At 35.1% G+C, this 24,247-nt stretch overlaps 2 protein-coding genes across 4 annotated transcripts; one reads left to right on the top strand and one right to left on the bottom strand.

Moving 5' to 3' along the window:
* Positions 1 to 1,651: 1,651 nt before the first annotated feature.
* Positions 1,652 to 12,418, top strand: ucp2 (uncoupling protein 2). Of its 3 annotated transcripts, none has more exons than XR_012385920.1 (8): positions 1,652 to 1,766; positions 1,892 to 2,032; positions 4,587 to 4,810; positions 7,512 to 7,725; positions 7,804 to 7,998; positions 9,050 to 9,151; positions 9,232 to 9,800; positions 10,133 to 12,418. XR_012385920.1 is itself a non-coding variant. In NM_131176.1 (8 exons), exons 3-8 carry the CDS (start codon positions 4,685 to 4,687, stop codon positions 12,235 to 12,237), a joined length of 933 nt encoding a protein of 310 aa, NP_571251.1. In that variant the 5' UTR covers positions 1,666 to 1,766; positions 1,892 to 2,032; positions 4,587 to 4,684; the 3' UTR covers positions 12,238 to 12,413. The 3 variants fall into 3 exon arrangements, 2 of the variants coding, with proteins under 2 accessions (NP_571251.1, XP_073770128.1); NM_131176.1 differs by having other exon boundaries at positions 1,666 to 1,766; positions 9,232 to 9,412; positions 12,123 to 12,413; XM_073914027.1 differs by lacking the exons at positions 1,652 to 1,766; positions 1,892 to 2,032 and having other exon boundaries at positions 4,586 to 4,810; positions 9,232 to 9,412; positions 12,123 to 12,418.
* A 15-nt stretch (positions 12,419 to 12,433) lies between these two features.
* dnajb13 (DnaJ heat shock protein family (Hsp40) member B13) lies at positions 12,434 to 22,292 on the bottom strand. Its single transcript, NM_001017606.1, is given in 8 exon segments — positions 12,434 to 12,645; positions 16,528 to 16,604; positions 19,378 to 19,491; positions 19,582 to 19,695; positions 19,779 to 19,936; positions 20,428 to 20,589; positions 21,906 to 22,009; positions 22,141 to 22,292. Coding segments are annotated over 8 exon segments (969 nt in total). The 5' UTR covers positions 22,209 to 22,292; the 3' UTR covers positions 12,434 to 12,473.
* Between the last annotated feature and the right edge of the window lie 1,955 nt (positions 22,293 to 24,247).

The following is a 24,247-nucleotide window of genomic DNA, read 5'->3' on the forward strand; positions in this document are numbered from 1 at the left end:
AAATGCAGGGTTCCACATAATTTATTCCTGTTGTCCCAACACAAATCGGATAAACTTAACACTTTTAACAAATTTATGTGAATTGAACATACAAAATTAAGTTGTCCCAATGAAATCTCAAGGATAGTGTTGATTCAGCTTATTTTAAATAAGTAGTTTGTTGTGTGCTGTAAATATTAATTCATTCATTTTCTTTTCGGCCTAGTCCCTTTGTTTATTTAGGATCGTCACAGCAGAACCAAATTATCCAGCACGTTTTATGCAGCAAATGCCCTTCCAGCCGCAACCCATCACTGGGAAACATCCATACACACTCATACACTACAGACAATTTAGCTTACCCAATTCACTTATGCCACATGTTATTTCCTCCGGAGCACCCGAAGGAAACCCACGCAAACAAGGGGAGAGCATGCAAACTCCACACAGAAACGGCAACTATCTTGAACCAGCGACCTTCTTGCTGTGAGGCGAACGTGCTACCCACAGCGCCACCATGCAGCCCTGCTGTAAATATATATTAAAAGTCCATTTTTATTTAGAAATTAGCATTGATAAGCACTTTATTTATAAAAAGCTTATTTAATCGGCTTTCAGATGATGTGTACGTTTCAACTCAGAAAGAAATTACAATTATTGTTAATTATTGGATTTCAGTTTTTGAATTAATATCAGAAGTGGTGGGAACACAAATATATCCTGGGCCTATTTTAGCTATATTTGGTGTCAGTGATGATGCAGATTTATCTAATAATCAACGTACAGTGATTAGATTTATAACTCTTTTGGCACGTAGATTGATTTTACTAAATTGGAAACGGAAAGATCCTCCACGTTGCTCCACATTAATAAAGGATGTCATGTCCTGTCTGCAACTTGAGAAGCTAAGGCTTTCCCTAAAAAATAAAACAAAGAATTTCCATGTAATATGGAATCCCTTTATTGAGTACTTTAACAAGAGAGCAGTAATTGAACCAAAAACACCTCAAATATCCCCCCTTATTTAGTTATTTTATTTTATTTTATTTATTTACTTTTTTTTCTTATGTTTTTTGCCCCTTCCCCCCACTTTTCTGTTTTTTTAGTTCTCTTATATTTAATAGTAAAATACAACTTTGTGTTTCAAAGGAAAAAAGTACACATATGTAAAACTTATCATTTGTACTGATGTAAAAATACAATTAAGAGAATATTAAAACAAAAAAGAACTACAATTATGACTGGTCCAGGGTCACATTTGTATACCCACCATTTTAATACAAATAACATGGCTGATTAGAGTGGCAAAACCATGATTCATTTGTTGTTGCCACTATTTAACGTTGGTGTTATTAACGTTAGTAGTAAAACATTATTTTCCTAAAATACATTAACGTTAGTGTATTAGTATTCGACAGGAACGCCACAAAACATACATTTTCGGAAATAAAGCTGTTTTGACAAAAACTATGATTATGTGAACGGTTATTACCTGATATTTTGCACCTCTTCGAATAGTATTCAGTAATATGGTTTAATAAACTCATAAAACACGGAAGGACGACATTTGAAAACGGAACGTATCAGTTAAATGAGGCGGTAATTTATGCGCGCGTCACTGGTGTCACGTGACTCAAAGGCGTTTAAAAACAGTCTCTGCCGCGTTCAGAGCACAGCACAGCACAGCAGATCACCTGCGGGTTTTAACTGTTTCTCTTCCGAGGAGTGTATTTACCCCGACAATAAGCACTTTTATTCTTAGACTCTTTACACATTTTTAATTTAAGGTAAGTATTTTTAATTTCTTTCAACGAATATATATATATATTTTCCGCTACTTTATCTGTATTTTCTTTTATTATTTGTAGTGATGCTTTGTGTAACACAGAAATGTTTTATTTTTATCTTTCAGACTTTTGGAGCATGTTTTTTATTTGCACGAGTTCTCAACGTTTCTCTATGGAAGAACGCGGAAACAAAATTCAAGTTGAAAGTCATTTCAACCAGAGAGATGCTTTTAGAGAATCCTGAAGTTTTCATCTAGGCTAAACCGGTTGGTACAAAAGTTTTCCAAAAGCATTTTTCATTTACCTGATCGGTAAAGTTAAGACAGTTAATTTATTATCATGTCAGAGTTACATAATCTCACTTTGTATGCTTCTGAACTTCCGGTATTTGAGGCTTCTTTGTGTGATATAAAGTCAACAAAGGCGCACACAGATGTAAACAGGATGGTGACGTCAGCATACAGTTTAACACGTCAGAGAGGACAAGATGTTCCCTTTTTTTGTCTGTTGATTGTCAGGAACAAATGGCTTCAGTTACACCTTTGTTAAAGGGACATGCTCTTAGCCAGCCTATTGAAAGTGGCACAAAAAGTGTGCATTTTTGCAGTTGTTCTCTATGAAATGTGTTATTTTCTATTAAATTATGACGGTTAAATACTCCATTTTATTGACATTTCAAGCACTTAATCTTTGCTGCATTAGCTTGTTGAATAGTGATCATAACCACGTTGTTTTAATGCAACAGAAATATTTCCTACAATTTTATTGTGCCTCCCATACTATTACACCACAAAGTGTTTATTTAGAAATATGCCTTAAAACTAAGTTGGGCTAAATGTTAAAATGAGATTAGAGCTTTAAATAAAGAAGTATAAAAAAAACACATTTAAAATTACAAATTTATTATCATGCATCATGGGCTATATGCACATGGACTTTTAATTTTCAGCCAGGCAGCCCAAGGGTTTCCAGTGAACTTTCTTTTTATTACAAAATTGTCACGTTTAGGATCTGATTTCTTTAAAAAATCTTTAAAAACTGCCTGTTAGATGTACGATATGAAGTGGGTCTCTGATCGGAGAAGAAGCACTGCATTAAATAACATTATCCCCCGTCATGTCTTTAAAATATGATATTTATTTTACCCCAGTCTTTCATCTTGTTTTACGCTTTAACATCTAAATAAATTCTTAAGTCTATTTAACTAAATGTATTGTCATTGTATTACAACATTGATGCTGTATAAACAACCTTGTGAAATTGAAAATGGTCACATTAAGCTCTCGCCGAAAGTTTATCATTGGCTTTAACCGACTAAAAAAACTATTAAAAGCCTATTGGTAAAATACAAACTGGTCAGCTCATTTCCTCAGTCAGAATTTGTCCATCTGAATAATTAAAAGTTACATGTGTCTTAAAGCCTTCTTCTATTGGTTATTTCCACAATTTATATGGCAAATGGGATAGGAGCAAAACTCTGGTCTTTGTCAGTGGGGGTTGGGTCTTTCGAATCACTCAGATCCCCCCTGTTTAAAGGCCTGGGACAGTTCAACCACAAATAGAAAATGGTTCTTTATTTACTCTCTTTCAGTTAATTTAATAATAATTATTATTAGCATTATAATAATTAATTTTTATTTGTAAATGGTGCCTTTCTGAATAGTGCCTTTCTGGACACCCAAGGTCGCCTTACAACAAGCATCAACAGCCATAACAGAACAAATTTAAACCATTAATAAAACCTTAATTGCTAATCAAGATTTTAAATGTGTTGCAGGTAAATGCACATTGTGAGTAAAAATAACATGAAAAAAATAGTCAATAGAAAGCCTGCTTTAAAAGATGGGTCTTGAGACGAAATTTAAAAGCTCTATCTATATATATATATATATATACATATACACATACATACATACTACTTTATTAACTACTTTTTTTTTAAATCTACATTTAGTCACAGTCAAGTAATTCTAAACTTTTATGAGCTAAATAAAAAAAACAAACAGCCTTTGACATCTGTAGTTGGAACTAAAAATGAAACCAAACGACTGAACATTCCTGAGTAGATCTTTTTGTGTTTCGACAGAAAAAAGAAGCTCAAACCGGTTTAGTCGTGTGGAGAATGTGTAAAAGGATGACAGGACTTTCAGTTTTGGGAGAACTGCCCCTTTATAAATGTTAAGCTGTAACTGTGATGCTGAATCACAAGCAAGTGCCTAATTTGGGGAGTTTTACAGGCCAAGAAAAAAAGGAACTGAACATTTTATTATTAAAAAACCTAAACCTTTATATTAATGATCACATTATGATGTATGAACAGGCAGTGTTTAATCTTGTTAATCTTTACTCACTGTATTGTCAGAATAATAATTTTTGCCTTTTTTATTATTTTCATTTTTGTTTTTTGTGAATTGTACTGTTAAAACTGACTTTATGCCACCCTGAAATATTTTAAAGGGGTAGTTCACCCAAAAGTTAAAATTGTGTGATTTACTCCCTCTTTTTCAAAACATGCTTGAGTTACTTGTTGAGCACAAAAGATGATATATTGAAGAATGCTGGTTACTGGAACCCATTGACTTCAATAGCAGAAGGAAATACTAATAATTCAATGGGTGGCAGCAACAAGCGTTCTTCAAAATATCATCTTTTGTGTTCAACATAAGAATGAAACTCATAAACCACTTGAGGAAGATTAAATAGTGAGGTAATTTTTTCATTTTTGGCTGAACTATCCCTTTAAACGAGCACAAAAGGAAGCATTAAATGCATTCAGTAAGTCTCAAAAGAAAGTAATCCTCATCTTTTTTTCTAATACAGGTTAGGGTGGAGTTCACCTATCTTGTGTTCACTTCATTGTCTTTCGACACATTCTGCATCACCCTTACGTTCCTGTGATTTCGGCTGCAACTGTAAACATGGTTGGATTCAGAGCTGGTGACGTTCCTCCTACTGCCACCGTGAAGTTTATTGGTGCAGGAACTGCAGCATGCATTGCAGATCTCTTCACCTTTCCACTGGACACCGCAAAAGTTAGACTTCAGGTGAGTCTTCGCTGCATTGAGTTTAAATGCTTTTTTTAAAGGCATAGTTCACTCAAAACATTAAATTACCTCAACATTTGGCCTAGACAAAATCTGCACCCACAGAAGATTTCCACAGATTCACTGTACATTTACAATATTGCTGCCTTAAATTATTTAGTTCAATTAAATGAACTTTTCTAGTGATCTCAACTTGCATCAGTCAAACTGACTAAAATATTGAGTTAACCTTTGCATAACTTGAAAGATATTAAGTTGAAACCTGATTAACGTAGTAAAGTAAAAGTAACAAAATATTTGTTGTCTTGACTTTGTCATTTAAATATTTTACAGTGTCAGGATTCAGTGCTAAGGATTTCCACTGGCCCCACCAAAAAAAAAAACAAGTTAATAGCCATTTCTTAGCCACATATTTTAAATAAAGTGTCAAAAACAACATCTTTAAATCTAGAATTTAAATGTTTTTTAAAAAGTTAATAAATGCATGATCTAAATTCAAAGAGGAGTTATTAACAAAAAGAGCAGTATGGAAAATGTGCAGGCATTTTATTGCAGTTCTAAATGATTTAACAAAAGGTGGCTGACTTGCCAAGGTGATGTCAAACTGTGCAAAACATCACTTTTTTTTTTTTTTGTCTTGTTGTACCCATGCAAATGTCTGCTTTTAAGATGTTAGAAACCAATGTTTTCTTAAAGCCTCATAACTTGAAGTTGCTGCCTCTGTAGTAGTTGTTACCAGGTTATGGAAAAAAAAAACATGCTCGCAACATCCAATCCGATAAAAGAAACCGAAAAGCAATATGGTGTTTATGGCATCACAGAGAAAGTAGCATTTAACGGCTTAAAAGCACAAACTGTTTCTCGATTCGAAGACTGTATACTGTAAATAGTCGCAGGCAAACTAAACTTTAGTGACGAGGCAGCACTGTCTTGACTGGGCCAGTAATGATCCTGTCTACTCCCCTGAGCGTCTCACACTGGCCCCGGGCCAGAGGGCAGTCCTTATTGTTGAACCCTGAGTGTTGTCGACCCCGTCATTTAATGAATTTACTTCTGTGAAGTGTATATATTTATTAGTTTTTATAATTTTTTGTTATTAAATTATATCAATATTTATGTTCAGTAAAGGTGACATGGTGGCTCAGTGGTTAGGTCACCTAACAGCAAGAAGGTTGCTGGTTCGAGTCCCAGCTAGGTCAGTTGGCATTTCTGTGTAGTCTGCATGTTCTCCCCATGTTGGTGTGGGTTTCCTCCTGGTGCTCCGGTTATCCCCACAGTCCAAAGACATGCGCTATAGTGGAATTAAATAAGCTAAATTGTCCATAGTGCATGTGTGTGAAGGTGTGTGTGGGTGTTTCCCATTACTGGGTTGAAGCTGGAAGGGCATTCGCTGCGTAAAACACATGCTGGATAAGTTGGCGGTTATTTGCGCTGTGGTGAGCCCTGATTAAAAAAGGGATCAAGCCAAAAAGAAAATGAATGAATGAATGAATATTTAGTAAATTTGTGGACATTTTCTGTTTTTAGTGGATGTGTAATGAGACCTGCTCTAGCTTTGTTTAGCAAACAAGTAGTTTTAATTGATTGAATTTGCCAATTTTAAACCTCCAAATCTATAAATAATTAAAAAAAAATAATTTTCAGCTGCCATTTTCTCAACCATTTTGCAAAAAAAATAATAAAAAAATGGCACAAATGGCAAAAGTTCATCAAATCTTTAATTTGTTCAAAACCTGTTTGTTTCTTTCGACTGTACTCGACCAAAATAATTAATTGAATTACCCCATTTTAAACCTCAAATAAATTTATTACATTAAAAAAATTAATAATAAAATATTAAAACAAATTAATTTTTAATATATAAATCTATACAAAATCAGTCTGCAATAATCTTTTTAAAGATTAAAGCATCTTTTTACCTAAATTTGCACAAATTGGCAAAAAAAAAAGTTCACCAAATCTTTTTGTTAATTTTATTTGAGTCTCTTTCTACTTATTTGAGTTTCTTTCTCCTTTCTAATATATATATTGAAGAATGCTGGTAACTGGCACCCATTGTCTTCAATAGTAGGAAAGAATTACTATCGAAGTCAATAAGTGCCATCAACACTGTAAAAAAAAAAAAAAAAAAAAAAAAGAAGAAAAACTTAAAGTTGACTAAACTTAATTTTAAGGATATTGCTGCTGAGCTTTTTTGAGTTGACGACTTTCAACCCACATTTTGCACTTGACTAGATTTAAGTTAAACTCAAAGTTGTCAACTTGTATTTTTTTTTTCTTCTTTTTCTTTACTTTTTTTTCATACAGTAAACCAGCATTTCACAATGTCAAATAACTTTTTTATAAAGGTTTAAAACCCACATTTGGGAAAATAAACGAGGTAACTTTAATTTTTGGGTGAACTCCTGCTTTAAATGCCACCTCTTAATTTGAGTGTCAGCTGAGTCATCTGGAGGAATCAAAAAGGCATGACGTGGACCAGAATCAACATGCAGCAGCAAAAAACAGATCATCCTTTTCTTTTCAGGAGGACGGTTTGCAGTTGCACCCATACTGACGTCAACTTTTATTTATTTCTCTTTTACACTAGCAACGTAAGCAGGTCCAGGCCTCCATGACTGACCCGGGATAACCTGAAGATGCAGCTTCCCCTCCACTGTGATTCTGTAAAGTTTTTCCATCCACCTTTTGTTCTGTACAGATTCAGGGGGAGAACAAAGCCTCCACCAACATGGGCCGTGGTCCGGTGAAATATCGAGGGGTCTTTGGTACGATCAGCACCATGGTGCGAGTGGAGGGGCCACGCAGTCTCTACAGCGGCCTGGTGGCGGGACTGCAGCGTCAGATGAGCTTTGCTTCTGTACGCATCGGCCTCTACGATTCGGTCAAGCAGTTTTACACCAAAGGCTCTGATCGTAAGTTTATAAAACTATTTATATTCATATACTCCTTCACCCCTTAGGACTATTCAATGGATGGGTTTTCTTTTTTAGATGCAGGGATTGGCAGTCGACTGATGGCTGGTTGTACGACTGGAGCCATGGCCGTGGCTGTGGCTCAACCCACTGATGTAGTGAAGGTCCGGTTTCAGGCTCAGGTCAGCGCTGGGAGCAGTAAACGTTACCATAGTACTATGGACGCATATCGGACCATTGCAAAGGAAGAGGGGTTTCGTGGTTTGTGGAAAGGTGGGCATTACAAAACATAACCTTTTACAGTTTATAACAAATAAATACATAATAATAATAATAATAATAATAATAATAATAATAGTTTTATAATTATTATTGATGATGATGATGATGATGATGATGATGATAATAATAATAATAATAATAATAAAGTTGAATCATTATTTTTTTATAATAATAACAAGTTGTAACATTTTAGTTATACGTTTAATTATTATTATTTATATTATTTATCGTTATTTATAATAATAATAATATTATTATTATTATTAATAAGAATATTATTATTATTATTATTAATAACAACAATTTATTATTATTATTATTATTATTTTATTAAAATAATAAAAACAACTTATTTTTTAAGTATTTTAATAATAAATTGTTAATAATAATAATAATAAATAATTATAGTTGAAATTATTGTTTTTTATTTTATTATTAATAAGAATAATAATTATTAATAAGAACAATTTTTTAATAATTATTAAAATAATAATTATTATTATCATTTTATTTTATTGTTGTTGTTGTTGTTGTTGTTGTTTTTATAATACAATAATTTGCTATATTAAATTTGTGATTACGTTTATACATTTATTTGAATCATAATAATTACTAGAATAACCTAGTCTAATAAATTGCATACTAAATTGGCATGAATGTTACGTCACAGTATAATATCTGTAGTTTATAGTGATGCATATTTATGTATTTAATATACATAAGTGCATAAATTGCCAATAAACATTTTCTTTAAAATGCAAATTAACTGAGTGCATTTGTTAATATTGTAGTAATAACTTAAATATATGTTGATAACAAATGCATAGTTGTGTAATTGAAATTTTTTTTTTTATATTTATTGTGCATTAAATATTTATTCAATTTGTACAAGTACTGTAAGTCAATTGACTAATGTTATTTAATGTTTAATTTATTATAACAAACTACCAAAATTATTTATTGTAATTTAAATGATAAATATTTATTTTTAATAGCAACTGATTCTCTCCTTATATACATTTTTAATTCTTTGCTTTTAAAGGAACTGGCCCAAACATCACCCGCAATGCCATAGTAAACTGCACCGAGCTAGTGACATACGACCTCATCAAAGATGCACTTCTCAAATCATCTCTGATGACTGGTAAGAAGAGGCTGCAGAAAAGTACAGCAAACCTAAGTGTAAACTGTGACCGTGTTATTTATAGCAGTTTCTCTTCACAGATGATCTTCCCTGCCATTTCACATCTGCATTTGGAGCTGGTTTCTGCACTACGATCATTGCTTCCCCTGTCGATGTTGTGAAGACAAGATACATGAACTCTGCCCAGGGCCAGTACAGCAGCGCCCTCAACTGTGCTGTAGCCATGCTGACTAAAGAGGGGCCAAAGGCTTTTTACAAGGGGTCAGTTTTCTCTACCATCTGTACTTTTACAGTATTACAGTAAGATGAATGTGGAACTGATATGCTTCTGTCCGATTGCAAGCTTCTAAATCAGAATTTCTTAGTCCATTTATTTGCGAAATTATATGATATATGAAATGATTGACCTACGCTCAAAATGCAGGCTTCCACACAATTTTCATGTTGTCCCAACACAAATTGTTTTTACAAATTTAAGTGGATTGAACATGAAATAAACATGTTGTCCCCCCAAAACGCTTAATTTGTGTTTCCAACTTTTTTTTAAAATTATTATTATTATTATTATTATTAGTTTATACCACTTTTTTCAATGCAAGCTGCAAAATTATGACTTTAACAAGTATTAACAAAAAATAATACAAAAAATGTAATAACAAAAAAAATACTTGTACTGCTTTATTCTAATTGTTACAGTTAAATTGCGAAAGGATGATAAAGTAGGTAACACTTTACAGTAAAGTCTCATTAGTAAACAAATGCATTAAAATCAAGAGTGACAACATAGTTAAATAAATTTAATAAAAATTAGTTATTTTTATCATTGGTTATTTTACAAAAATAAATGCAACTTTGGATTTTAATGCTTTTATTAGTCATTAACTGAGAAATTTAGTCGGTCTAAATTAATAAATGCTTTTGTAGTTGTCTACATTGACTTGAGTAAAATTCTGATGTTGACAAATGGAGCCTCGTGTACAGGGTAAACTGAAATATTCTTATTAGTAGTCTTCAACGTTGTAGGCCAGATTAACTTGTAAAAATGTTAAATGCTTTAACAACATATCACTTATTAAATCTTTGAACTAATGTTGCTTGTCACAGCAGAATGAGTATGAATATTATTAGTATTGATAGTATATTATTGACTTAAGCTGCAAAATTATTCCTTTTTCTTTTTAATTTATAATTTTTTTTTTTATAGCCAAAACATACTAGTAGTGCTTTTAGTGTATTTGTTCAGAGTAAATCATTTTCTTAACAAATTAAATGGCAAAGGTATGATAAATTAAAGTAGATAACGCTTCAGAATTAAGTCTCATTACACTGTAAACAAAATACTGGCTGCTTTTAAGCTGAATCAAATTAACCCCATGAGTCATTTGAACTTCCGTTACAATAAACTGACTTAAAACAGCTTGCATAACTTTTTAAACCAAGTAAATTTTGTTTTAATTTAATTTTTATAAGTTACAATGACCTAAAACAGTGGTGCTCAACCCTGTTCCTGGAGATCGACCTTCCTGCAAAGTTCAGCTCCAACCCTGATCAAACACACCTGAACCAATTAATTAGGACCTGAACAGCACTTGATAATTACAGACAGGTGTGTATTGATATGGTTTGCAACTGAAATCTGCAGGTAGGTTGATCTCCAGGAACGGGGTTGGTCACGCCTGTACTAAAACAGGTTGTCATGACTAAGGGCTCGTATACATTTAACAGCGTAGTAAACCTTAATGCATTAAAATAAACAGTGAGAGAGCCATATTATTGTTAATCTGAAGAAAAAAAGGAAAATTTTATTATATAATAATTTACAAAAATCACAAAGTCTCATTAGTAAACATTAATTAATGCATTAAAATCAATAGTGAGAGAGCCACATTATACTTGTTAATTAAATATTAAAATATTATATATAAATATTAAATATTTTTTATTATTGACTTATTAATTTACTAAAATAAATGCACCTTTTGGTTTTAATGCTTTATTAATTAACTAAGAAATTTACTTCAGCTAAAATGAATAAATGCTTTTCTAGTTGTCTTAACATTGACTTCAGTTAAATGAACATCAGTTCACAAATGCAGCCTCATGTACAGAGTAAACTAAAATATTCTTATTAATAGTTGTCAAAAATTCTTATTAATAAAGCTGGAAGGGTATTCGCTGTGTAAAACATGTGCTGGATAAATTAGCGGTTCATTCCGCTGTTGTGACCACTGATGAATAAAGGAACTCAGCTGAAGGAAAATGAATGTCATATCACTTATTTAAAATTTGATGAATTAACGGTTGTTCATCACAGCAGTAAAATATTAATCAGAATATATGAATGAGTCTATGATAATATTGACTTAAAATGCAAAATTTTACCTTTTTAACAAGTTTAATAGCTAAAAAATACTGATTGTGCTTTATTGTCTGTGTTCAGAGTAAATCATATATATTTTTAAACATATTAAATTGCAAAATTATGATAAATTAAAGTAGATAACGCTTCACAATTAAGTCTCATTTAGTAAAAATGACTTGATGCATTAAAATCAATAGTGAGAGCAGTGTTATAGTTGTTCATTTTAAACCAAATTAGTATTTTTTTTATTATTATTATTTATTAATTTTATAAAATTACTGCAATGATGCTTTTATTATCAGCTAAAACTATAATAATGCTTTTGTAGTTGTCGTTACATTTGACTACAGTTAAACCGGTGTTAACAAATAGAGACTCTAAAAAGTTAACAACAACAAAAAAGCCTATTAATAGTCACCGAATCTTCAACGTCACGGGCCAGGTTAACATCTGAAAAATATGAATGTTTGAGCATAAATCACTTCTGAATCTGAATGTTCTTAAATGCACTCAAAGTTTAAATGATTATTAGCTGTATATTGAAGTGTCAATGATATCAATACTTTGCATGTCGCGTTTATTTACTTGTGTGTTTGTTTTTCTCTTTAGGTTCATGCCATCCTTTCTGAGGCTGGGCTCCTGGAATGTGGTTATGTTCGTCACTTACGAGCAGCTGAAACGGGCCATGATGGCGGCACGCCAAAACTGGCACACTCCTCTTTAAGCAGAGCATGCAGTTCCAGTTGAGCTTCATGCTGACGTTGTTCTGGATTCTCCATTTTCTTCATTTTGTTTACATTTTTAAACTTGATTTTTTTTTCATTTTATTTTTTTGGATTTGCACAATTCTAGAGTCTTTCCAACAATCTGCCAATAAAATGAAATTGGTGTTTTTAAGAATTTCAGACATTATTTGCTTGTTTCTTGAGTGAAAGTGTTTAATTCATGAATGACTGCCCTTTAGGAAGAGTGGATGACTTTCGTTGAGAGCGCTCCTCTTAGGAGTTTTTTCTTTTCAGCCGAGAGTTTCTCTGGGAAATGTGTAATGAAGCGAATGATCAGGTCTCCTCTCTTGGATGGGCTGTTGGATAACGGCATTCCCTCTCCACTCACAACCTTGGTGTACTGAGGGCTGTAATATAAAGAAATTTCAATTTGCCGTTAGTATAATTCAAATTTATATTTCATTTGTACATGTTTGCTCATGTTTTTATATTAAAGTGCTCCTTCAATTTCCCCCCCCCCCAAAAAAAAATATTTTCTCATTCACTGAAATAGTATGATCTATATAACCCCTACTCTAAAGACTGGTCATTTTATTAGGTACACCTGTCCAACTGCTCCTTAAACGCAAATTTCTAATCAGCCAATTACATGGCAGCAACTCAATGCATTTAGGCATGTAGACACAGTCAAGATCAAACTGAGCATCAGAATGGGGAAGAAAAGTGATTTAAGTGATTTAATGTGGCATGGTTGTTGGTGCCAGACGGGCTGGTCTGAATATTTCAGAAACTGCTGATCTACTAGGATTTTCACACACAACCATCTCTAAGGTTTACAGAGAATGGTCAGAAAAAGAAAATATCCAGTGAGCGACAGTTCTGTGGGAGCTAATGCCTTGTAGATTGTAGGAGAATGGCCAGACTGGTCAAGCTGATAGAAAGACAACAGCAACTCAAATAACCACTCATTACAACTGAGGTCTGCAGAAGAGCATCTCTGAACATGTAACACATGCAACCTTAAGGGAGATGGGCTACAGCAGCAGAAGACCACACCAGGTGCTACTCCTGTCAGCTAAGCACAGGAAACAGCCTACAATTTACATAGGCTCACCGAAATTGGACAATAGAAGATTGAAAGAATGTTGCTCGGTCTGATGAGTCTCCCTGCCACATTTAAATGCTCGGCTCAGAATTTGGCCTCAACAACATGAAAGCATGGATCCATCCTGTCTTGTATCAACGGTTCATGCTGGTGATAATGGTGTTGAAGGATATTTTCTTGGCACACTATGGGCCCATCAGTCCCAATTGTGCTTCGTGTCAACACCACAGCCTACCTGAGTATCGTTGCTGACCATGTCCGTTAATTTATGACCTCAGTGCACCTATCTTCTGATGGTTACTTCCAGTATGGTGTTCACCATGTCATAAGGCACGAATAATCTTAGACTAGTTTCTTGAACATGACGATGAGTTCATTGTACTCAAATGGCCTCCACAGTCACCAGACCTCAATCCAAAAGAGCACCTTTGGAATGTGGTCGAATTAGAGATTCGCATCATGGATGTTCAGCTGACAAATCTGCAGCAACTGCGTGACGCCATTGTCAATATGCACCAGAATCTCTGAGGAGTATTTCCAGTACCTTGTTTTTATCTATGCCATAAAGGATTAAGGCAGTTCTGAAAGCAAAAGTGTGTCCAACCCAGTACTAGTATGGTGTACCTAATAAAGTGTCCGGTGAGTTTATTTTGTTCCCAGTAAGCATTTTTTATGTGTTTAATAGACATCTAAACAGTAGATATCTAGGCTAAAACAAGTCAAAATTTGGACTGTCGGTTAAAATCTAATAGTCATCTGAAAATAGTCCAAAAAATAGACTAGTTCTCAATTGTGGTGTTCAAAGAGCATTGGGGCACTGGATAAACGTTTATTGAAAGGGGGTATTTAGGTGGTCAGGGGGTTGTAATCAATAGCAAAAAAACATTATCTGCAGTTTTCGATTATGTATGTTTGCACCTGTGAGACATAAGGCTATAATTTAATAACTTTAATACTTTTTTTTCCAAAAATGTACAAATATGATAGATTTTACAATATTATTGTACATTTTGACACAGAGAGAGAGAGAAGGAAAGTAAACAATGATTCAAAATGATTGTGACAAGTATTGACCCACAAATATATTTATAGAGGGATCATACTTGTCCTCTTGCGCGGGTTTTAATTGTAACCTGTGATAAACCAATCAGAATGATAGCAAAGATTTCGGTTATCTTGATGTCTATGACAAAATATACGGGTGCGGATGGTCTATAGTGCACGGCATGTGTTGTTTAATAATCCTGATATGTGCGTGACAGTGTTTGAATAGAGAGCCTGTTTAAACTTTGCATTTTAAAACCTTCTGCATGCTCGACCTGTTTTTCATAGTGACTTTAAATAAGGGACAGAACCACTTTGGAAAATGACGCACATTGTTTGTTATGCATGCTGAGTGTAATGTGAGATAATCTGCATGATTAACCCAGTCCAGTCAAACAAGAAACGTATCACTCAGCTTTAAGTGGCATGCTTTTTAAAATCCTATAATAATAATAATGTTAATAATGGTGACATGGTGGCTTAGTGGTTAGCACTGTCACCTCACAGCAAGAAGGTCACTGGTTCGAGTGCGAGGTGAGTCAGTTGGCATTCCTGTGTGGAGTTTGCAAGTTCTCAGTGTTGTTTTCTCTGGGTGCTCCGTTTTCTTCTACAGCCCAAAGACATGCGCTATAGGTGAAGTGAATAAACTAAATTGTCCGTATATAGTGTGTGAGTGTGAATGAATGCGTATGGGTGTTTCCCAGTGATGGGTTTCAGCTGGAAGGGCATTTGCTGTGTAAAACATATGCTGTTAGTGGGTAGCTGGAGTCTATTTTTGGACTATTGTTAGACGCTGAGAGCCCAAATTTTGCCTAGTTTTAGCCTATTTGACGTCTATTAAGTGAAGTTTCACAAACTTTCGAGAGCAGCATGTGTTATTATTGACTGCAGCAGGCCACCCATCTACATTCATTAGTTAGTCAATCAGATCAATCCAAACTCACTATAAGTAGCCTAGCTAGGACTACTCCCTTAACTTCGATTTCCAAAGAAACCCTCCATCCACCCCTTCTCCTCCTTTCCTCCTTTACCACGGGGAGCTCTTGATAAACCACCTGATCTCGTATTCCCCTCACATGCTCTATGGACCAGGCGGGAGCCCTGGGCACAACTATATCCAAGCTCAGGGTTCTCTCCCGGGACAGCATGCCAAACCTGCTAACAGTTGTCAAATAATATCTAAGTGTGAACTCTTGAAATATAAAAATGCTTGGATTCTGGTTTGTCTACTGCGCATGAAACATGTTGAAAACCCATCATGGCCACATCTGAATTTGAGCTTTTCCTTAGCAGAGTCAGTTTAAGAGTATTAATTACTGTACGAGTCCTCATGTTTTAATAGCACATGCAAAGTGTATTTGCTTTTACAATGCAGAAAAAAACAAGATAATCCAAACTTATCTAGCCTCCACTATGACTACAGTGTTTGAGAGTCAAAGTAGACGTTGTTCACAGGCAGCAAATGAAGACTGCTGACTGGCTTGCTGCAATTTTGTTACAAACCTGTTTAGGTTTGAAATGAAGTAAGGCTGGATTTATAAACTACAGAGCTGTGTTTACAACCATCTCTTAAAACATTTACTTTCACAAACTGTTTTATTACAGAGTAAGTAAAAGGAAATATGTATAAAAAAAAAATAAAACATAATAAAGGGCACTTTAACCCTTTAACTGTCCCACCAAGAAAAAAAAATTGGGATTGCTTTTTTTTCCAACACATCCCACAATTTCTTAAATATCAGCCTCTACCAAATTCTTGATATGTCAGTTTATGGTTAAAAAAATACCGAAATTAATACTACGAAAAATCTGAAAATATTTACACACATACTCAAAATAAAACATTTTTAAACACTAAATCATCTTTATTTTTTGAAGTATGCCATACAATATTTAAGATTCTCATTTAACATTTTCTCATTTTTTACCATAAAACCAAAATCAAGTGTAGCAGTGCAACAGGATTGTTTGTTTGATTTATTTTGTAAACCAACAATGCTGTGTTTGCAAACCATTATCTAAAACCGTCATTCTTTATATGATTTCAACAGTCATTATTTAAAACGGTCAAAATATGGTCAACCATTTGGTAGAGCAGGCAGTTAAAGGGTTAAAGAGATTTAGGAAATGGATTACTCACTGCACAATGTCATTAATGGGGATGTTGAGAAGCCTGCCATCTAGTGTCTCAACTTCTACTGAGAAACCGGTCAAAGCCTGTAGATTTACCACAAAAATATTAGAATCAAACGTAATATATGCATTTAAAAAATAATTTTCCATAAATTTCAGTACATAAATTAGACAGAAAAACGTCTGAATGTAGAGTTGAAGACAAACTTTTTAGCCCTCCTGTGAAATTTTAATACTTTTTCCTAATATATTTGCTAATAAGTGCTGTTTATAATTTTTTTAATAACTAAATTATAATAACAAATTTCTTTTGTCTTTGCCATGACAGTACATATATTTATATTTAGTTACCATATCCCCCTTGTACTACAGCAACTTCACTGTTAAGTCAGGTATTGATTTTAAGACCTTGATTTTAACATATAAAGCTGCTTGTGGGCTAGCACCTGACTACATTTGTGACCTGGTTACTCTCACCACTCCCACCCGCAGACTTCGTTCTTCATCTGGACTTACGCTGTATCAGCCACGTTGTAAACTAAAGACCATGGGTGGCCGAGCTTTTTCGACAGTGTGCCTAAGCTACCTAGGTAGCAAAGGATTCTGGCCCAGATTTGGCATAAATCTGGCACAGCAGACATTCATCTGGCACTGGCATACAGCCTGTGGGCCAAACATGGCCCTGGTTTGGCAGAGGTGGCACCATCTTTAATGCAGCACACAATACTTGGGCCAGATGTCAAATTTGGCCATGTATGTTTGGCCTATCTTGACCCACATTTAAAATACATTTTTATTATTTTCAAATAAAGAAAAAAGAAATTCTACCATTCAGGTCGCTTCGAGAAAAAGCACACCCAAAACACGCCTACAGCACAATGCTTAATGGGTTTATCAATTTCATTGCAGTGGTGACACACCAACATATCTAGACCAGTTCAGGCTCATTTATGGGATATTAAATTGGCTATGGCTGGGCCCAGATATGACCCATGTTTGTCCCTTGTGCCTGGAAGCCAGAATTGGTCCAACCATGTATCGTAATTCACTGCGGCATGTGGGCCAAGCAAAACCTGATTGTGTTGGGCAGAGCTGGGCCAGAGATACTTTGCTATGTGGGTATGAAATGGTCTACCTATCAGCATCAGGAATGCCGCTTCTCTGGACTCTTAAGAAACTCAAGACTCAAGACTCTCAAGACTCATCTTTTTAGCGTTGCTTTTAACTTAGATTATTATTTTTTATTATTCAATTTAATCATTAAATTTTATTATTATTTTTATTGTTTATGGTCTTTTATTGTTTTATTTTTTACTGTTTATTATTGTTCTGCTTTGTTACTGTTTGCCTTATATGCCTTGTAGCGCTTTGGGTCTGAGAAAAGCAGACTATAAATAAAATGGATAATTATGAATTATAGTTAAATATTAGGGATGTAACAATATTGTGAATACCGTAATACCGCAATAATAATTTTTTTCAATAATACCGTAGGCGCATGACTCAATAAAACTTTATTTCTGAGAAAATTTTGCTTAGGCGAATGAAACGAATGGAAGGTAGCAGGAACTACAACTCCCATCAGCCTAGGCGCGGCCATCAACCTTTATGGTCTGTTGTCACTACAGATCCAGTAATGCGGAAATGGAGTGTGTGGAGTATGTGTGGAGTATGTGTGGAGTGTGAAAAAGAGCTGGAAATGATCGAACCTAAAGTGAGTTTTAAATCGGATGTGTGGAAGCATTTCGGTTTCTTTCTAAAAAGATACGAAAAAGGAGAAAAGGTGACAGACAAAGAAAAAACGGTATGCAGGCACTGCCAGACTGTGGTGAAATATAAGTCGGGGAATACGACTAAAAACAGTCATGGGGACTGCAGAACAAAGCACACTTGTTAGATTGATGCAGACATTGACTTGTATCGCAAAGAGACCTCTATCTCACTCATGGCTTGTCCTCTCAAGTGGTGGAAAGACGATGCACAACGTTACCCACTGCTGTCAACCTTGTCATATCATATCTCTCTGTCCCAGAAACCTCAGTCCCAAATGAGAGGGGTTTTTTCTGTTGCAGGGGACATGCCCAGAGATCCAAGCGTTTACCAGATTATAGTTATATGATAATTTTCCTTAAAAAACCCATCTCTATCTAAGTGAGTGAGTGATTAAATGTTTAATGTGATGAGTTTTCAACAATACTAAATTGAAACTTTATTATTGTTTTTTTTTTTTTACATGGTTTAATAGTTTTTTTGTTATCAAAATAGAAAAAGTTCCTGTTTCTAAACTTACAGATATATGGCTAATTTGTATGTCATTGATATGTTCAGTGCTAAGGTAAATAAACACTTTTGGCACTTTTTTCGAGTCTTTTCATTAGTTTTGTTTTTCTTGTAAATTATTCAATAAATATCGTACCATGCCATTCATACTGAGGTATTACTGTACCGTGAAATTCTGATACCGTTACATCGCTATTAAATATATACAATATTTAACTAGTTATTTCATAAGATACTAGTTTCAGCTAAAAGTGTTATTTAAAGGCTTGACTAAGTTAGTTAGTCAAGTCATTGGACAACAGTGCTTTGTTCTGCAGGCGATCAAAAGGGGGCTAACAATATTGACCCTAAAAAGTATTTGAAAACATATTTTATTACAGCTTAACTAAAATAAATATGACTTTCTTCAGAGGAAAAAGTATAATAGAAAATACTAGCAAATGCACTTGCTCTGTTAATCATCAAATTTCACAGGAGGGCTAAAAAACTTGCCTTAAACTGTACATTGAAATGTTCTGAAATGCTATGTTAGTTACATTTATGCTTGCTTGAAATCAAAACAAACACATTTTTTCACCTTCTCAAGTGAGATATGCTCTGTATAGAACAGATCGTCATTTTGGCGGACAAAGCGTGGGTGATTCTTTTGCCGTATGACAAAAACAATATCTGCTGGGATGTTGTTTGGCCCCTATTAAGTAAAATACATTTATTACTGCGATGGCTGGGATTAAGATACAAACATAGCCCGATAAAACAGTGATCATGTGTCTAGCCATGCCTGATCTCCCTCTTTAGGAAACGTGATCAGTGTCCCTTCGTTCCATCCTGCTTTTACAGTGAAGGTTAAAATTTTGTCCCTGATGCTGGATGTGTGTCCGTCTTCATTCATGACCTGTAGCAAACACAAGTCTTCACTGAAACTGAATATATCATCCATATATACATTTTATTTGTGCCACTGTGAACAGAACGCACCCTGCGGGATATCTTAATCTTTTTAGTGCATCCATAATAAAGGTCCTCCAATGCAAGATGAAGATCTCTTTCTATTGGTGGATCCTGAAGCTTTTCTTTCCGTCCACGCAAGCTCTCAAAAGCCGCGTTGACCTCATTGCCATCACCAGTGAAGAAATCTATAAAAATCAGAGGATAAAACTAATCAAAATACACTATTACTTAGGTCTCAAACTGGATTTCTGCGGGGCCGCAGCTAAGCACAGTTTTGCTCCAACCCTAATCAACCACAGCTGATCAAGCTGTTCAAGACTACTAGACTATTAAGCAGGTGTGAGTTGGAGGAGGTTGGAGATTAATTATGCAGAGCTGCGGCCCTCCAGGAATTGAGTTTGAGACAGTTGCACTAGAACTTTGAACTAGTTCACACAACATAGATCGGAGTGCCCAAACTCGGATCTGGAGGGCCAGTGTCCTGCCTATTTTAGTTCCAACCCTACACCTGAACCAGCTAATCAAGCTGTTTCTAGGTAAACTAAAATTTCCAAGCAAGTGTGTTGAAGGAAGCTGGAGCTAAACTATGAAGGACACCGGCCCTCCAGGACCGAGTTTGGACACCCCTGACACAGATGATCAGTCATTTGAGAGTGTTTTAATCCCACAAAAAAACCTGCAAATGGGTTATCTCCTCCGAAAAACTGTCGAAATGTTTCATCTGCATTTCCATGGTAGACGTATCCCGATGACCAGGCGCCGTTCACTCCCAGCTCAGATGGGATTCCTCCTTTCAAACCCTCCTCCCCAAACTTATCATAAGTGGCCTTTTTACGTGCTGATTGGACGAGAAACAGAAACATCATGAACAATCATCCAAAGGTACCTGTGACAGAATTCTATACCATGCTAATTTGACCCAAGTTTACACCTACTGCCACTTTATTAGGTATACATGTACAACTTCTCATTTCCACAAAAAGTTTTTAGCTATTTTTTTTTATTGTTTGGGCCTATAAACATGCTCAAGATGAACTCAAGATGAAGGAAAATTGCACAAATCTAGTTTGGGTTTTCATCCAGATAAGTTTGAGCTTAGTTTAAGCAAACTGAGTTTTCTGGCTCAAGAAGGTGGGTTGACTTTGATCAGATTTTGTTAGCTTGGTAACTTATGCTATAGGGCTACTGTAGCAAGTTTTATTGTGGGTTAAACATTGCAAATCCAAATGTGATGAAGATAAATTCTTGAGAAACTGTGAGCACCCAACCAACTGAATATAATTTAAAAAGTTAGTTCACCAAAAAAAAAAATTCAGTTTTTAATCATTCACCTTTATGTTGTTGTAATCCCTCATCCTCCATAGACAGCATAGTCTGGAGGCGTTCAAAGTCCAGAAAAGAAACCAAAAACATTGTCAAAACATTCCTTGCATCTTCAGTGACTCAACTGTAATAATTTTTCACTTTTGTACAACAAAAAACTGTAAAAAAAAAAAAAAAAAGACTTTGTTTGCCTGTGTCTTCTTTTCCGCAACAGGTCAAGGTGTGCGCCTACTGGGCCTTAAAACATATTGCCATCACATGGAGTGTTTTGACAATGTTTTTGGCACTGAACATTTCAGAACCATTGCTGTATATAAAGGATGAGGAAGCTCTCAGATTTTTTACTACAATGTATTTATTTGTGTCCAGAAGATAAACAAAGGTCTCAAAGGATTGAACAGACATGAGGGTGATGACAGAAATGATGTTATAATTGTGCTTTGTGACCAAGGGGGCCCAACCTAGTTGGAAGGTGTAAAAAAGTGGCGGATAAATGTATATGCAAGGTATAAATACATTTTAATAATATTTAGCTCTATATGTTACAAATTCTGTCCCACCATGTTCTCCAAATATTCATGTATTTTGGTCCTACTGGAAAGCATTCATATGCACGCTCTTTTTAGAAGCAGATTTAGTCGCAAACCATATTGTATACACAGCGTTTTGGGCTCAGAACTTTCTGGGACCGACATAATGTTTACAAAGATACATAGATAAATCCGTTCCGTTGTAATAAAACGTTTTAGTAAGCATATTCTACAGCAGTTGTGGGTTGCATGTGTGTTTTGTGAATGTAAATTGTGGCCTGTCACTGTCTTGTGAACATACGGTCGCTCAGCACGTCAAACGCCTCCGCCAGCAGATTGAAGCGCTCGGCGGCGCGCGCGTGGCTGTTGCTGCGCGGGTGATGCTTCAGTGCGAGCCGCCGGTACCTGAGGAAAAATATAACAACGTACTATTAGTAAATTAGTCTTCTATTGAAGAAAACTTCTGCCATTTACTTCAGTATAACGTTATTCTTATATTCAAAGAAAGGCTTAGAAACCAAACAAACGTCACTTACGCCTTCTTTATGTCTGCATCAATGGCGTTGCGGTTTATTTCCAAAATAGCGTAATAGTCTCTGCCCATCGCGTGTTTATTTAATCCTACACTTTAATTAATTCAAGAGACAAAAACTCAGTACGAATAGCGTCCACCTGTTAGTTTATTGTTGTCGGATGTTGCTATGGACACGGAGACTTGAATTCTGGGTAATGTAGTGTACAGCTAAAAACGCGATAAATCACCATGAAACGAATTGATACATCAATTATAACAAGCACTACTATGTAAATATAAGACTCAGTAATCAAATTTTGATATATGCCGACTTTAAAGCTTTGTGTCTGTTGAAAAAATGCAATGTAAAAACTACACATAATACCCAAACTAAATTATGCCAGCTCTTATCCACTTCGTTAAAATATATAGTTTAAGTACATTTATGACACCTTTAAGCAAGATTAGGTAACTGTAAAGACGTGTTAAAGTGATAGCTCATTTAATAATATATAAGAAAGCCATATATATATATATATATATATATATATATATATATATATATATATATATACATATACATATATATATATATGTAAGATATTCCATATCCATTGACTTTCATAGTAGGAAAACCAAATACTAGTCAGAACAGGTTTCCAACATCTTTCGAAATATCAAATTTTTTGTTTAACAGACGAATCTAATAAAGGACTGAAAAAAGTAAAAAGTGAGTAAATGATGCCAAAATATTAATCTATCCCGTTTTTTTTTCATATAACTGCTACTTTCATAGCACTTCATTTTGCCTTGATATTTAATATCTCTTGTTTAAATACACTATGGACAGCAGCTACACTGTTTTCTTTGTGCCCTATTTCCACCTAGGGATACTCATCCTGAGCCCTCTAGAGGACTTCTAGAGGTATTCATAATCTTGGACCAGGTCGTATCCTGAGCAGATGTTGTGGTGGTCATGGAGAAGTGGAGAGTATGAGACTGATTCCTGAAAGAGACCAGTGACAGACAAGTCTTTGCATTGATTCCGTGGGCCAGCCTGAACACCCACTGGGGACCTACTCACACCTGCAGCTTCTCCAAGATGGACGTCCAGCTTGCAGCCCCTGGTGCCTATAGACTGCAGCTCTGCACAAGACGTTTGGCCAGAGGAGAAATAGTCATGCTCAACTGAGCATAGTTTCTCTCTAGGTTTTTTCCTTCACTTTCGTCAATTGGTGAAGTTTGTTTCTCGCCACTGGCTTGCTTATTTTGGGACTTGTGGAGATGTGGATTGATAGATTTGCTCTTCAGTGTTTGGACTTTCAGCAGTGAATATTAAACCACACTGAACCGAACTAAACTAAACTTCAACTCTGAAAACTGGACTGACACTGTTTCAATTTACTAACTTCTATGTTAAGCTGCTTTGACACAATCTACAATGTAAAAGCGCTATAGAAATAAACATGAATTGAACTGCCACTTCAGAAGTGCTTCTGTGCAATCCTTGCCATGCAAATTAAAAATTGTACTGCTCCCAATATTACGCCTGTTTCACACCGCAAGCGTCAGCGGCGCGTGAGCAGAGCGTGAGCAGCGCGTATATCGAGCAGTAGCAGCACGCAGGCGTTTGCCTTTCACACCAGCTGCGTCTGCAGCGCGCAGCTCTTCGGCAGCTGCTGCAGAGATGGACCTATCTGTCTATTCTATCTAGTTATCCATGTCTCTCTATATACAAATACACTTTTTAAACTTTTCATCTGCACCAAGGCCCCTCCTATGCTGTTTCTTTAACCTGCAAGTGTTTATTTTACAAATTTTATAGATCAAATAGTACTGTATGCTTCTCAAGCTAACTTATATGAGAAGTGTCTACAGTCAGAGGACAATAGCCTGTGATATCATGTCATTTGTTTTTTGATTATCAGGTTGCTGTAGACCTAGTTATAATAATATTTATACAATATAGTTATAATGATATTTATACATGATCAAACTAGTGTTTACTTTCTCCGCTTCAGTGATGTCCAGCGGCAGAATAACAGCTCGTTAATTCATGCTCGTGCAGATGATGAGACGGACAAAAGTAACCAATGCATGCCATTCTTTTACTTATTTTCGTGTTGTCA

The sequence above is a fragment of the Danio rerio genome, chromosome 10 (assembly GCF_049306965.1).
Source record: "Danio rerio strain Tuebingen ecotype United States chromosome 10, GRCz12tu, whole genome shotgun sequence".
In the NCBI taxonomy this organism is placed as follows: Eukaryota; Metazoa; Chordata; class Actinopteri; order Cypriniformes; family Danionidae; genus Danio; species Danio rerio.

Coding starts and splice junctions, on each gene's coding strand:
- ucp2 (NM_131176.1), top strand. CDS start 4,685: ATGGTTGGATTCAGAGCTGGTGACGTTCCTCCTACTGCCACCGTGAAG. Junction 9,152..9,231: donor CAAATCATCTCTGATGACTG/GTAAGAAGAGGC, acceptor TTCTCTTCACAG/ATGATCTTCCCTGCCATTTC. Junction 9,413..12,122: donor CCAAAGGCTTTTTACAAGGG/GTCAGTTTTCTC, acceptor TTTTCTCTTTAG/GTTCATGCCATCCTTTCTGA.